Source organism: Phaenicophaeus curvirostris, chromosome 4 (assembly GCF_032191515.1).
Source record: "Phaenicophaeus curvirostris isolate KB17595 chromosome 4, BPBGC_Pcur_1.0, whole genome shotgun sequence".
Lineage (NCBI taxonomy): Eukaryota > Metazoa > Chordata > Aves > Cuculiformes > Cuculidae > Phaenicophaeus > Phaenicophaeus curvirostris.
In genome coordinates this window covers 74523002-74536986 of record NC_091395.1, presented here as the reverse complement: position 1 = coordinate 74536986, position 13985 = coordinate 74523002, and the positions used below count along the sequence as shown (strand labels likewise).

Sequence of the window (13985 nt, the reverse complement as noted above, 5' to 3'; positions counted from 1 at the left end):
TACAAAAGAAATTGCCATCTCTCTTTTGCTGGTTTGTTATGTTTCTGTTCTGTTTTCTCCTAGTCAGTCTGACTGTTGCCTGATTTGGTGTTGAGTTCCTTTGAAAATTAAATCTTAAATAATGCTGCCTTTAAGATTGTTTAACAGATTTTTCAACCAAAAAGGAGCATCAAGAAGATGATAGGTTAGATATCAAATAAGAATTTAACTTCGTAAAGTATGTGCTGTTTGTAGTGACAAGTCTCATACCAATCCAATAATACAGCACAAAGTACATTAAACCCAGGGATTTCATAAGTAGCCTCTTCTCCTGTTACTCTAGTGTGGTGTGCCCTCATGTGGTTCAATGAAATATCTTCCTTGAATGATTTTAATTGTCTGTTTTACTAAGAGAAGTAAAGGCTGTTGGCTAAATGAGAGCTAGTTTGATACTAAGTAGATTTTTGGTATTTTTGGTGTTGTACAGCTCTCAGGTGGTTTGATACTTGGAAATGAGCACAAATACCAGAGGTTTTGGTTCTAATTCAACAATAGATGTGTGTTTGAGTATCTACTTACCAATATTTAGGACGAAGTGGCTTCATTTCTGCTTGGTTAATACTGATGACTCTAAGTATGGAAATTTATTTCTAGATTTTCTCCCACAATATATATAATACTGGTAGTCTCTTAGTTTTGATACTATTTGAGTACTGGCAAGACTTAATTTTGCAATAATACTAATAATACATACCTAGCTACGCTACATATCTCACATCGTGCATGTTATGTGTTGGTAAGCTTGACTGTCTGTATTCTGTTTTGGAAGGAATTAGAGCTAATGAGGTGTTACTTTTTGTTTCTCATAATTAGTGTAGATTGCTAGCAGCTTTTCGTCAGGGCTTCATATACTTAGAGCAAATTGCATATGATAATAATTTTTCTTGTTCTTACAAAAATAGGGTAACAAATTTTACCCCAAATTAAAAAATGATACAATTGGAGAAAACCAGGAAAATACACTTACAGCAGCAAAACAACAGAAGTCAGTAGGGGATTGCTTCCGATCCGTGAGAAGTTAAATTAAATTATTGAATGTAAACAATTTCTTCATTCTCAATTACTGCTCAATTGTTGCTGAGACCACTGGGCACAACACTGAAAGTTCACATTTCCGTCTGCTTTGATGTCACTGCGGCTTCATGTTTTGCTGATTATCTGATAGAGTTTAGCTTTCTGATTATTTTTAGCTAAGGTAAGATAAACCTCGTGTTTTACTAGTGAAGGGAATGTTTTTTGAATTGTAGCCTGTTAACCACTGGTGAGTTGCATAGCGAGGATCATTTGGAGCTAATTAACTTGCCTTTACTGATTTGGATGTTTTAAGTTGGTGCTTGGATTATGTGATATTGTCTCACTAGGACAATGTTAAGCAATAGGAAGATGGTCACAAGTCACAAGCAGGAAGAACTGGTTTTGCCAAACGTTGCTCCAATTAAAAGTCAATAGAAATAAATATAGTTATATTATATAAATAAATATATTCTATATAAATAAATATATTCAATATAAATATAGGTAAAACCCATATGCATCCTTGATTTAGAGCTTTGGAAGCCACAAAGTTATGGTGATGCCAAGTCAATTTAGGCACCTAGCTCCTGGAACATAATTCATAAACTGAAGTTATATGATTAGGCTCTCTGTTCAACATATGGAGAAGAGAGATGTTTAGGAATGAGATTTATAAGGTGGCAAGCAGGAGAGATATCAAAGAGAGTGGACTTACTGAATTTCTGCCCTCTTCTGGAACTTACATGCTTGACCTTGAGCCTGCAGAGCGGGGCTTACGGTGATTAACAGACAGCAAGTTTGCTTGGAGTTAGTCCAGCTCCTCCTTCAAGGTGGAAAAATTACTCATTCTTTTCTTTCCAAACCCAACCACACAGGTGTGGCATTCACCCATGAAGGAAGAAGGCTTGGTTCACTTCTTTCCTGAGCCTTAGCTGTCCTTAGACACGCATTTCTTATCCCTGCAAGACAATGCTGTACTCACCAGTTCATAACCTGGTCTCAAAGCTACGTAAGGCAGTCATCTTGCTGAAATTATGCCATTATATGGTGAAGAAATCTTGTTGATCTATCTATCTTGAGATAGTTATCTCCTGTTCTTACCTATAATGAAGTAATAAATGACAAAAAAAGCTTGTTTAACACTAATCATAATTTAAATGCGGTACAGCCTGACTTACTTGGTTTTACCTACAGCAACCCCAAAATAATGGGAATCTGTGTATTTCTTGCTGTCTTTGGCAGTTGCACTTGACTGGGAGCAAGACCCTTTGTGCAATTAAAAGCACCAGAGTGAATTAGAAATAGAGAGAAACGTCTTAAAATTTGACTTTTATATTTTACTTGTAGTAAAGGCAGTAAGCAGATTTTTTAGGAGTCAGATTAAGCCAGTTTTGTTGAAAACTGGTTTCTCAAAGTAATAGTAATGTGTTTTGTACTTTTGTGCTCTAACTAAACACCTGCTTAACATTTTCTAACGTGGCAAAAGCTGGAATTATCAAAATTCCTAACAAGATAATAGAAACTTGTATGAAAAAATGAGTTTATTTATTTCTTAAAAAGAGGTATTGCAGTCCTAAGAGCAGAGAGTATCTTGTAATTATTGTTGCTGTTTATCCTGCCAGTTCCATGAGATGGTCTGGGTCCCAGTGGTGTTACCAGTTGAAAAGTGTCCACATCGCAGTGTGGCACCACCATAAATGGCACTAATTGGCAATTTTCTTCTCAGCCTTAGCATGGGTGTTGAATGAGCTCTAGCAATTGAACAACTGTTTCAGTATCTATACGGCTTCAGGGCTTTTAGTGGGATCGCGGTTGAGGCAAGTTGGGTGGTGTGGGGAACCTCAAATCGTGTACACGAGCAAGTGAGTCCATAGGAAACTTGAGGAGTATAAATCTGCTGTCTTTCATGAGTGGGATATGAACACGTTCCCTTTTTCCTGTCTTCCATGTAACTCCTTATGTGATGGAGTTATAAGAGAAGAAGCTGGAATTAATATTTGCCTTCTAAGCAACAGCATGGTAGTGGAGTGTCAATTAATGGTAGAACTTTGTCGCAGAAGGAGAAGTTAACAATTTTTCTTCCCAATTTATTGCAAATTAGAGGCAAAATATAGGGGAGATATTTTATTAGCTTAAGTTATATTGAATCTTGTTTCAGTTGTGGGAGAGTCAGTGAAAACATATTGCAGGCTTGTATGTCTGTTGTATAAAAGATAATTTTTCAGGAAGATTTGCGGGAGGAAAATAAGCATGATGGGGGTTTTTATCTTTTTTTTTTTCTTGCTTTTGTTAATGGAAAAGTAGTAATAAATTCCACAGAGAATTGCAGCTTGCTGCAGAACTTGAAAATACTTTCTGGAGAACTTTAAAATACTTCCTGAAGAACTTTTAAAGTGCCTTATATAATATGCATTCGCATTGGCTGAGATATAAGCCTCTTCCATGGTGTGAACACTGATAAGAAGAATATAAATTAACATTAACGTTGTTGCTATCCAAAATTACATCCTAAAGGTACATCATGTAGACAGAATAGAAATATGCAAATTTGTTCAGGAATTTGTATTTGGCAGCAGAAACGTGAATCAGAGCAGCCGGCTGCCCTCAAGCGAGATTGGATTAAAATATACTGACTCTAATCAGTGTTGCCTGAGTTATCTACGTACTTTGTATCCAAAAGGTAGGTGGGTCAGTGACATTTTTTAACATCCTAGCTAATCATTTATACGTTAGAGAGAATAGTCTGCTTATTTATTATTTTGTCTAACCAGCAGGTGTTTGCAGACACTGAAGAGAACTAGAAGGACTGCAAAACCACAATGAATTTCCATGTGGATAATTGAAGTTCTATTTGTCAATGAAAATCCAAATATCTATATATGACAGAAAAAAAAATGTTTTATGAATTTGGTAGACAGCTGGAGCTAATTGCACAGAGATAATTACCAGAGTTAATTATGTAAGCTGTTATGATTTATGGGCTAAGGACAGGGGCAAATTACTTGAGTTAATAGAGAAAATTGAAGAATGGTTATTATCAAAAAAAGAGTTATATTAAGGACTGTTTCTTGTTCAGCGGAACATCTGTGTTCATAATTATTTTGGTATAATAAGGAAAAAACCCAGAATTCTTTACATAGTAGTACAGAATAAGCAGAAATATGGAAAAAATCCAACTTAGCCATTTCTCTGTTTTGTATGTGAGTGGAGAAGTTGTAGTTGTTGAAAGTATTTTTCAGCTGTATTTTTACTCAATAATATCTTGTAGTTGGATCAGGATTACCTAATGAGCTACTGCTGAAAGCCATGTCATAAAGAAAGTTTATGGTGCGCAGGGTCTGGAATATATAAAGCAAAGTCTGATGTGGTTTTGCTCTGTTTCTGCATGGTCAAAGAAGAAGGTCATGAACACAATGCTCAGGTCTGCAAATCTACTTCTTTTTGAGCAAGGAATTGAATCTTACCTTCTTCCAACCATGCCAGTGCTTTAACCCACAAAGCAATCTGTTTCTCCCCAAAGTGTTTTGAAAGGTCTCTGTGTCTGCCTGCTGCCAGAGGAAACAAAAAAAAAAGGAAACACAACTGTGAGACAGTTTGGAAATTGAAGTTCTTGTATTCCAGACAGTCGGAATGAATTTTTTCTTTGATGAAACAAACTTCTTGCGGAAACAGGAGAATTTTAAAAAACAACACTCGAGGGGATACCATTAGTATAACCAGTGAGGCAATAAGATTGCATTCGAGTGGAAGGGTAGCCTTATATTTAGATGTAAAAGGACCCTTACACTGAAATGTCAGGGCTGTTTGTACAGGTCATTGAGTGTTTCCTGCAGCTTGGTGATATATAAGTTTATGAGAGGAGAATAACTTGTAGCTGTTCGCATTCAAGAAATGCCAGTGGGAAGAATGAGTAATATTTACTTGAAAATAGAAGGGATACAGTGGAGAACAGTAAATTTTTTTGCAAATAATTAATGTTTCAGAGCAAAACCTTTTGCATTGATTTCATCTGTCACAATCCAAGCAAAGTATTTGTGTGAATGGTTTTCATAATGTACATTGTTGTGTAGCCGTATTTGATTTACCTGTTTTGGTTTCTTAAAAACTAGCAAACAAATAAATGCTGTCCACCTTCCGAAAAACTCGAACGACCTCTGTCATTGTTATCTAAAAATCGTAGAATCACAGAATTATAGAGCGATTAGGGCTGGAAGGGACCTTTAAAGATCATCTGGTCCAGTCTCATGCATAGAAGCATCTTCTGCTGGATTTGGTTGCTTAGGGCCCCATCCAGCCTGATGTTAAATACATCTAGTGGTGGGGCATCCTCAACTTTTCTGGGCACTTTTACTGTTCAAATACCTTACCACCCTCATAGTAAAGAATTTTTTCCTTATATCTTATCTAAATCTGCTTTTTTTTTCAGTTTTAAGCCATTGCCCTTTGTCCTATCACTATTGTCCCTTGAAAAAGTCCCTCTCCAGGTTTCTTGTAGGCTCCCTTTCAGTACTGAAAGGCCACAATAAATTGTCCCTGGAACCTTCTCTTATCCAGGCTGAACTCTGTCATCCTTCCTTCCTAGGAGAGGTGTTCTAACTCTCCAGTCACCTTTGTGTCCAGATTTAACAGGTCTGCATCTGTCTTGTGCTGGGGACCGCAGAGCTGGATGCAGCACTCCACATGGGGTCTCACAAGAGGGGAGTAGAATCACCTCCCTCTACATGCGTGCTGCACTTTTGAGACAACCAAAGATATGACTGAATTTCTAGGTTTTAAGTGCACATTGCTGGTCCATGTCTAATTGTTCATCCACCAGTATCCCCAAGTCCTTCCATGGAGGACTGCTCTCAATTCTTTCATCTCCTAATCTATACTGAAAGAATAATAACAAGGCATCAGACCTAAGTAAATGATATGTGACAAACCACAAGGATTAGTAGTATAAATAAATAATTTTTTTAAAAAAGGCGCATCAATATTTTCCTCTAAAATTGTCTGTATCAGTATATTTTGTTATGTGATCATAGAAGATCTTGAGTATCTAGTGCAATTCAAGCAGATATCGAAAAAAGACAGAGGGAAAAAGCATTGAAATTCAAACTTTTGGCCCATGCATTTCAAATCTGTAGGGAAGACAGTTTAATTCACAGAGCCGGGAATGTTTTTCTATGAGCTGTAGCTGCTGACTGGGGATTAATTTGATGAATATGTGATCTAGCTTTATCCTGTTTCACTTCTGGCATCCCTGCCTGCACATGACCTCTACAGTAGGGAAATCCATGCTAATAGAATTTTCTGCTTGTAGCAAAGACATCCTCACCTTTCTTCTGCGCTACTGCAGCTGTGTAAGGAAGACTCAATGCCGAATGGGACTGAACTATTAATTAGTGAAGTTCTGTTTTTCCAACACAGAACAGTGCTAGAGCTGTGTGAAGCTTCTTTAATAAAATAAGAGAGCAAGGTTCCCTAGCGTGATCGCAAAGCCAGGATCATTACAGGATTGCCAAATGAGCTTATGGTAATTATCAAGTGATATATTTGATAACTATACAGAATTTTGGGTGAGGTCTACATTAATTAGTAACAGAATCTGATAGAGACATTCTTTCCTTTGTACCAGCATGGTGGAGTAAGATATTTAAACTAAACCAGTTAGCTTTAAAGCCTTGCCAGAAAACTGAGCTATGTTCTTTTCTTTTCTTTTCTTTTCTTTTCTTTTCTTTTCTTTTCTTTTCTTTTCTTTTCTTTTCTTTTCTTTTCTTTTCTTTTCTTTTCTTTTCTTTTCTTTTCTTTTCTTTTCTTTTCTTTTCTTTTCTTTTCTTTTCTTTTCTTTTCTTTTCTTTTCTTTTCTTTTCTTTTCTCTTTTCCTTTCCCCTTCCCTTCCCTTCCCTTCCCTTCCCTTCCCTTCCCTTCCCTTCCCTTCCCTTCCCTTCCCTTCCCTTCCCTTCCCTTCCCTTCCCTTCCCTTCCCTTCCCTTCCCTTCCCTTCCCTTCCCTTCCCTTCCCTTCCCTTCCCTTCCCTTCCCTTCCCTTCCCTTCCCTTCCCTTCCCTTCCCTTCCCTTCCCTTCCCTTCCCTTCCCTTCCCTTCCCTTCCCTTCCCTTCCCTTCCCTTCCCTTCCCTTCCCTTCCCTTCCCTTCCCTTCCCTTCCCTTCCCTTCCCTTCCCTTCCCTTCCCTTCCCTTCCCTTCCCTTCCCCTCCCCTTTCTCCTTTCTCCTTTCTCCTTTCTCCTTTCTCCTTTCTCCTTTCTCCTTTCTCCTTTCTCCTTTCTCCTTTCTCCTTTCTTAAAATCTGGGCAGACACTTCCAGAAAAATCAAGCATGGTGTTAATAAAATAACTTTTTTTTTTTGGTCTGTCATGCTGTTTATATGAAGTTATAGGTTGATACATAACATTTTAAAAATGGGAAAGCAGCCAACATGCCATGGGTCTGTCTGACAGTGGTATAAGAATTCTTTCTCTCAATACGGCTGACTTTTCTGAATGGTACTTCTAATTTTGTGAGAAACTGCTTTCTTACTGTTCAAACTGGTAATTTAATGTAATTTAAAAGAAGCTGACACAAGGTGGGCAAAATCGCAAGATTCCCATTTTTGTGAGTGTTTTTATTACTATAAGGTAATAGTTACTATAAGGTAATATGTTACTATAAGGTCTCTGTATTATACAGAACCTGACATGTTGGACTTGATGATCCAGTGGGTCCTTTCCAACCAGGTGATTCTATGATTCTATGTTAAGGCAAAGACTGGAATCCAGAACTGACTTTTCCTAAGTGAAAGTCCCTACCCCTCCTTGCTTGCTGCTTTTGATCCTAGGTGTCTTCTATTTCTTGCTGCATGATGGTCCAACTTTTTTTATTGAGAAGAAAATCATCCCAGTTATCATACAGTTTATTGAGAACAATGCTTTCTTAAGAAGTGGGAAATCTTTGCATCAGGAAGGTCCAAACTTTTGCTTTCCTTTGCTCTTCTCATGAGGGCATCATATTGAAGTTCACAGAATATTTTAGGCATCCTTGAATCAAATCTGCTTTACAAATAAAAATTATTGTAATTGCGCAGATCATTGCATGGGTTTTTCCTTATATCCAGTTTAAAGCACTCATCTTTCAACTTGTGCCTGTCTTTCTTGTATTGAAGACCTCAAAGTTGGACATGATCTTCAAGGTGTACCAGGACATGCTACTGACAGCTTGGTGTCTGTGAAGGTCCCTCAGATCTCTTGAAGCAGATATGCTCCTCAGCGAGCCAGTCAAACCCTTCCCTGTCTTATTGCCTCATGTTCCTCCTTTATTGGTACAGAACTTCACACTTGTTGACTTTTATAGTGTTTCTCTGTGTGGCAGCCTTACCTTGGAATGTATGAACTGATTCCCCTAATCTGTCATCTGAAACTTGATGAGAGTGTGCCCCATTACTGGCACCAGGTCATCTTTATCTCTGATGAAATTATCTAAAAACAAGTGCAGGAGAACAACACATAATCATTATAAAATTCTTTCAGTAGTACAGCACATCCACGATAGTTTCTTCTAACTCGGTGCATAAGGAAGATTACCATGAATGTTCAATAGAATAAGGTGCTCAGCTTTCTAGGCATAGCAATAACAATTACAACAGGGATTTCTATTAATAGGTCATGGTACGAGACTAGGAAATGTCTAGAAATATTTTAGAAAATATTTTAGAATATTTTAGAAAAATATTTTAGAAAATTTTAGAAAATATTTCTAAAAAATATTTCTAAAAAATATTTTAGAAAATATTTCTAAAAATGTATTTTGAGAAAATATTCCTACTTTGGAAGGACTGTATACACTCTGTGTCTGCTCTCAGTGCTTCTTTTATAATTTATGTCATTTCAGTGCACAGAGGCTTTCTCATTCACTCAGAAATTGAGCTGCAAATGCAGTTGATGACACTTGATGTTTTCAGACTTATAAATTCATATTCGCTAGTTTTGATATGCCAATTACTTTTTGAAACTGTACATTGGGAATAGTCCATGTTGGGTCACATCATTCTGTTTGTATTAACTCCTCTGCTTGCAACTGATAAATTCAGAATTATTCATGTCTTTACATGTGCAAGTTATAATATGCTGCAGATTTTTCAATTTGTACTTTTGTTAAAAGTAGCTGAGAGATGTGTATGTTAAATTAAATCTGTGTGCACTTTGTGTTTCCAATTTTTGCTTCTGCACTGTCTCTGAAATCAATGAATAGCATTATTTTGATCATATTAGTTTGGGACCCCGATTCAACAAAATAATTAATTTTATCTATTAAATTCATTTAAGTGGATGCAATATTGAATAATTTTCCAAGCAGATTGAAATGTCTGGAATAGCAAAAGGAAGTTAAATTGTGGATAGGAGCCATGACATGCACAATGCCAGAGACTTGAGTGACAATGCTGGGAGTAGAATAGGTGTCTCCTCTCTGCTGTCCTCATCCGCAGGATGTGTTACAGCAGAAAGTGTTAAGATGTTCTAGTGGTGCACACTGAAGGTTGTATTCTCTCTGTGGTTTTTTATAGTTTCTGTTGAGAAATACATTTTCATTGATCTACATCAGCCTTTTCTTTAAGAGGAAGACCTCTCTTGTCACTCAATACAGTTGGTGTAAAATAAATCTTGATATTTACTTTATTCTTTAAGTAATTTTATTTAAAATTGCCTGGAGATAATTATTAGGTTACGAGGGCTGTATGTTACATGGTTTGTTGGTTCTGCTGAGGCCATTGTTACACTAGTAAATCCAACACGTAGAAACATTTTGTTGAAGAACAAACACTATATATATGTCTGTGTATATATAAACACATAATTATACATTCCACCGAAACATCTTTGAGATTATCATAATAAAATATTTATTCAGGATTTATTTAATTTAGTCATCTAATGTGTTTTTTTGTACTCAGTCTGTTTTTCTAGCTTCCCTTCCTTACCAAAGATGTTTCACTCGTTGCCTATCTGTAGGCACAAGTTTATCATATTCTGCTACAGCCGTGGTCTCGATTAATTGACTTGCATTAGTCAGTAATTGTAAATGTTTAGTATTGTAGATTTTGAGTAATTGTAGATGGACAAGCTGGAGAAGTGGGCCTGTTTGAACCTCATGAGATTCAACAAGACCAAGTGCCAGGTCCTGCACCTGGATCGGAGCAATCTTCAGGCTGGTGGATGATGTGATTGAGAGCAGACCTGTGGAGAAGGACTTGGGGTGCTGATGGATGAAAAGCTGGTCATGAGCCAGCAGTTCGTGCTCACAGCCCAGAAAGCCAACCGTATCCTGGGCTGCATGAAAAGAAGTGTGACCAGCAGGTCAAGGGAGAGGACTCTGCCCTTCTGCTTCCGACACCTGGAAGCCTCAACACAAGAAGAACACGGAGCTGTTGGAGTGGGTCCATAGGAGGGCCATAAAAATGATGCGAGGGCTGGTGCACCTCTCCTACAAGGAGAGGCTCAGAGAGTTGGGGTTATTCAGCCTGGAGAACAGAAAGCTCTGGGGAGATTGTATAGCAACCTTCCAGTACTTAAAGGGACTCCAGAAGAGCTGGGGAGGGGCTCTTTATCAGGGAGTGCAGGGATAGGACAAGGGGGGATGGTTTTAAACTAAGAGGGTAGATTTGGACTGGATATAAGGAAGAAATTCTTTACAAAGAGGATAGTGAAACACTGGCAGAGCAACAGCAATTTTGATAATATTTGATGGGAAACTAATGCTTAAGTGTACCTGTAGAGGTCTGCAGTCCTGGGAATTTCTGCGTCTTCACAGGGCTTCCACAGTTCTACCAGATGCAATTTCTGTGTCTTTGTACTGTTTCAAGGGATTTTTTTTTTAATCTGTTTTTTTTATCTGTTGACCTAATAGAGATCTGTGAAATGATTTGATTTGACTTAATTTATTGAGTATCTTTTCTTTACTTCAGATCTTTTTCCTCTCTGTTGGCATCTACTTCTAGTTTTTCAGTGAGTCCAAATTAATAAAATCAAGTTCCACAATTATTCGCTTCATCTTTGGGTCTCCTGTGTGAATTTCAGCATATGCTTAGACAATCTTATTGCCTGCTGTATGTGAAAGCTTTTCTTATTCATCCTCATGATATACTGGACAAAACCAGTCTGTTTGCGAAGTCTGAGTCTAGGTTACAGTGGTAGCCTAATTGGTTTATTTATAAAATTCTAAAATGCTTAAATAGACAATGATCAAACACAAAAGGATCTTCAGGAAATTTCATGAAGAATAATTTCAAGGGAAAACCATTAAAGAATATTTCTAAATATAAATATTGGGAAAAAAAGCAACCAGAATATCAACTCCTTCCTGAAAAAAGGCTCTGGAATACATTTTTTTACCCAATACTTGCATGCATATGGTGTTTTAAAGCCTTCATAATCTCTCTTTTGTTTTCTTCTTCCATAGTCTATAGTTTTTAGGTGTGATTTGAAAAAAAAACAAAACAAAAACCAAAATGGCCTGGCTGAAAGAGCAAAAAGACCATAGCACAAAGAGTATAACAAAACGTAGTTTGGTTACATCTGTACCAAACTCTTAGTTGTGCTTCTTGTAACAGGGATGGGATGACAATGGATTCTTATACTTTGTTTTGAAATATTTTGCTTTGCAGTGTCATTATTGCAAAGGTTTTGATTTTCTTACAGTAATTTTTGGGTTAGCACAAAGATCTATCACTTTAGCTCCCTTGGCTTGTACCTTGGTTCTGGTGAATTGCATCCCTGAGTATTATGGATCCACTGCTGGCTTTTCATGTGTTTAATACCTGATGATATCTGATTCACTATTCCTGTTTTAAAGAAAATCAGCGTTTTACTCGTGGAGTGATATAAGATTATTTTTGTCCAGCAATAAGCTGTGGCATACACTGTGCTCTGTTGTTAAGCTTTGTGGTTAACATTCCTAATCAGTTTATCGACAACTTGATAAGGGATTCCTGTAGGAGATTCTACAAACATGGAAGCAGATTTTCTTTCTTTTTAAACACTGGAAAGAAAGTGGGATCATTTCACTATCTGCTCTTGTCTTATGCCAATATATTATAAATACACTTGAGCAATACTAGACTGAATAGTTTTCACTTGCATAATCTTTGCTATTCATTCCTTACTATCTGAAAAATAGCCACAATGTTTTTGTCACCTCTTGAATGTACAGCAAATGACAGTACTTACCTCATTTTTTTTGCTTTGTAAGTAGTTTCTGACCAGCGTGTTTTAGGTTTTCATTTTATTGGCTTATTCATGTTTTTAAAATGAAAAACAGTGACAGAAATGATGCTTTAGCACCAATGCCCCTCCATACACACTTCTTCTTTTTTTCTCCCTCACTGCTTTACTGTGATTTGCTTAACCCAGACTAAAGAGAGGTTAAAAAGGAAAAAAAATATTTTTTGAAGTGTGTCCTACCATGCTTTGGATTTTAAAGTTTAAATGCTGTTTATTCAATATGTGTGACCATTATATCATTTCGAGGATGAAGACAATAGTGGGGGTATTGAAATATGTGGCCATCTATTGTGCAATTTGTAGTTGAATAATCATTCAAACTGACAGAACCTTGGTTTTATTCTTTATCAAAGGTAACAACACTTGTTAACACAAGCAATAAAGGACCGTCTGGAAAAAAGAAAGGACGCTCTAAGAAGGCTCATGTTTTGGCTGCTTCCGTAGAGCAGGCCACTCAAAACTTTTTGGAAAAAGGAGATCAGATTGCTAAAGAGAGCCAGGATCTGAAGGAGGAATTGGTTGCTGCTGTAGAGGATGTACGTAAACAAGGTGGGTAGAATGAAATGCTTAACGTGGTAATTCTTTAATTTGATGCTTTTCAAGATTTCTTCCAAAGCAACTGTATCAGCTGCTCTGATAATGTAATTTGAAATATGTCCTATATTACAGTATATCCATAATATGGTGTACAATTATTAAAATGAATAAGTATTTCATGAATGGCAATGAGTATAAAGAATTTTCCAACTTTAGTAAAAGAAATGCGTTTTTTAAATTTCCTTTTAGCTGTTCTGTCACCAAATAGCTAACTCAAATATTACTTAGCAGCCGTGCTGCCCAGTGCCAAAGTTTATTGTGTAATTTTCAACTTGCATTTTATTCTGCTGTGTAGCAAAAGGACGTGATTTTTCACTTAGCTGAATTTAAGCACTGGTTTAAACCCTGTGGATGCAAATATAGGATTAGGATTTTGAACGCTGTAACAATCATCAACCAAATAGTACAGAGATATAGAATTACTTGCGGTTTCAAATACATATTGACATTTATATTGGAGATTATCAAAGTATGAAAGCATATAGATAATAGCAACATTAAGCCAATTTTCTTTATGGGTGTTGTTAAAAAGATAAATGTTAAAGTAAGTTCTCATACTGCATGGGTTACACTGGCAGTTTTGAGATACACACTGTTACAAGAAATTTTCTTCTTGGGCAAGGGACTTGGGCATGGGATAACAGCATTTTCCTGGGAGAAGTAATCCTGGTTTTGCATGATTTAATATTTGAAGTTTAAATGGGTATTGTAAGAAAACTGCTTTCAAATGAGGCTTTGACATTTTAGAAATATCACGGATATCCGTACCGTGTATATCAACTGACAATTTGCCTTCAAAACATAAAATGTATGTCAGATATTTTCAAATTTACATGTGTGGTAAGGGAAATATATGTTTTCAAGATCTGCTCCTTACAAAACTTTTTCCTTTTGTTGACCTTGGTTGTAATTATCTTTATGGCAGCAAAATTAAGTACCTTTCCTTTTTTTCCATTGTAAATCCTATAATCTAAAGAGACCATCTGCCAGTATCATCAGTCCTGGGTTTTAGAACAAGACTGGCAGATCTCCAACTGAGATTTAGAAAGAAGTCGAAAAGACTTAGGCATAAAATACTGATTT

The 13985-nt window shown here is 36.7% G+C and overlaps 1 protein-coding gene across 2 annotated transcripts in view; it reads left to right on the top strand.

Annotated features, from left to right (window-relative positions):
* Positions 1 to 13985, top strand: part of CTNNA2 (catenin alpha 2) — a 504365-nt gene that overhangs the window by 93551 nt on the left and 396829 nt on the right. For both annotated transcript variants that reach the window (XM_069856551.1, XM_069856550.1), the window contains exon 3: positions 12659 to 12854. In XM_069856551.1, coding sequence (XP_069712652.1) covers positions 12659 to 12854 — 196 coding nt within the window. The remainder of the gene's footprint in view (positions 1 to 12658; positions 12855 to 13985) is intronic.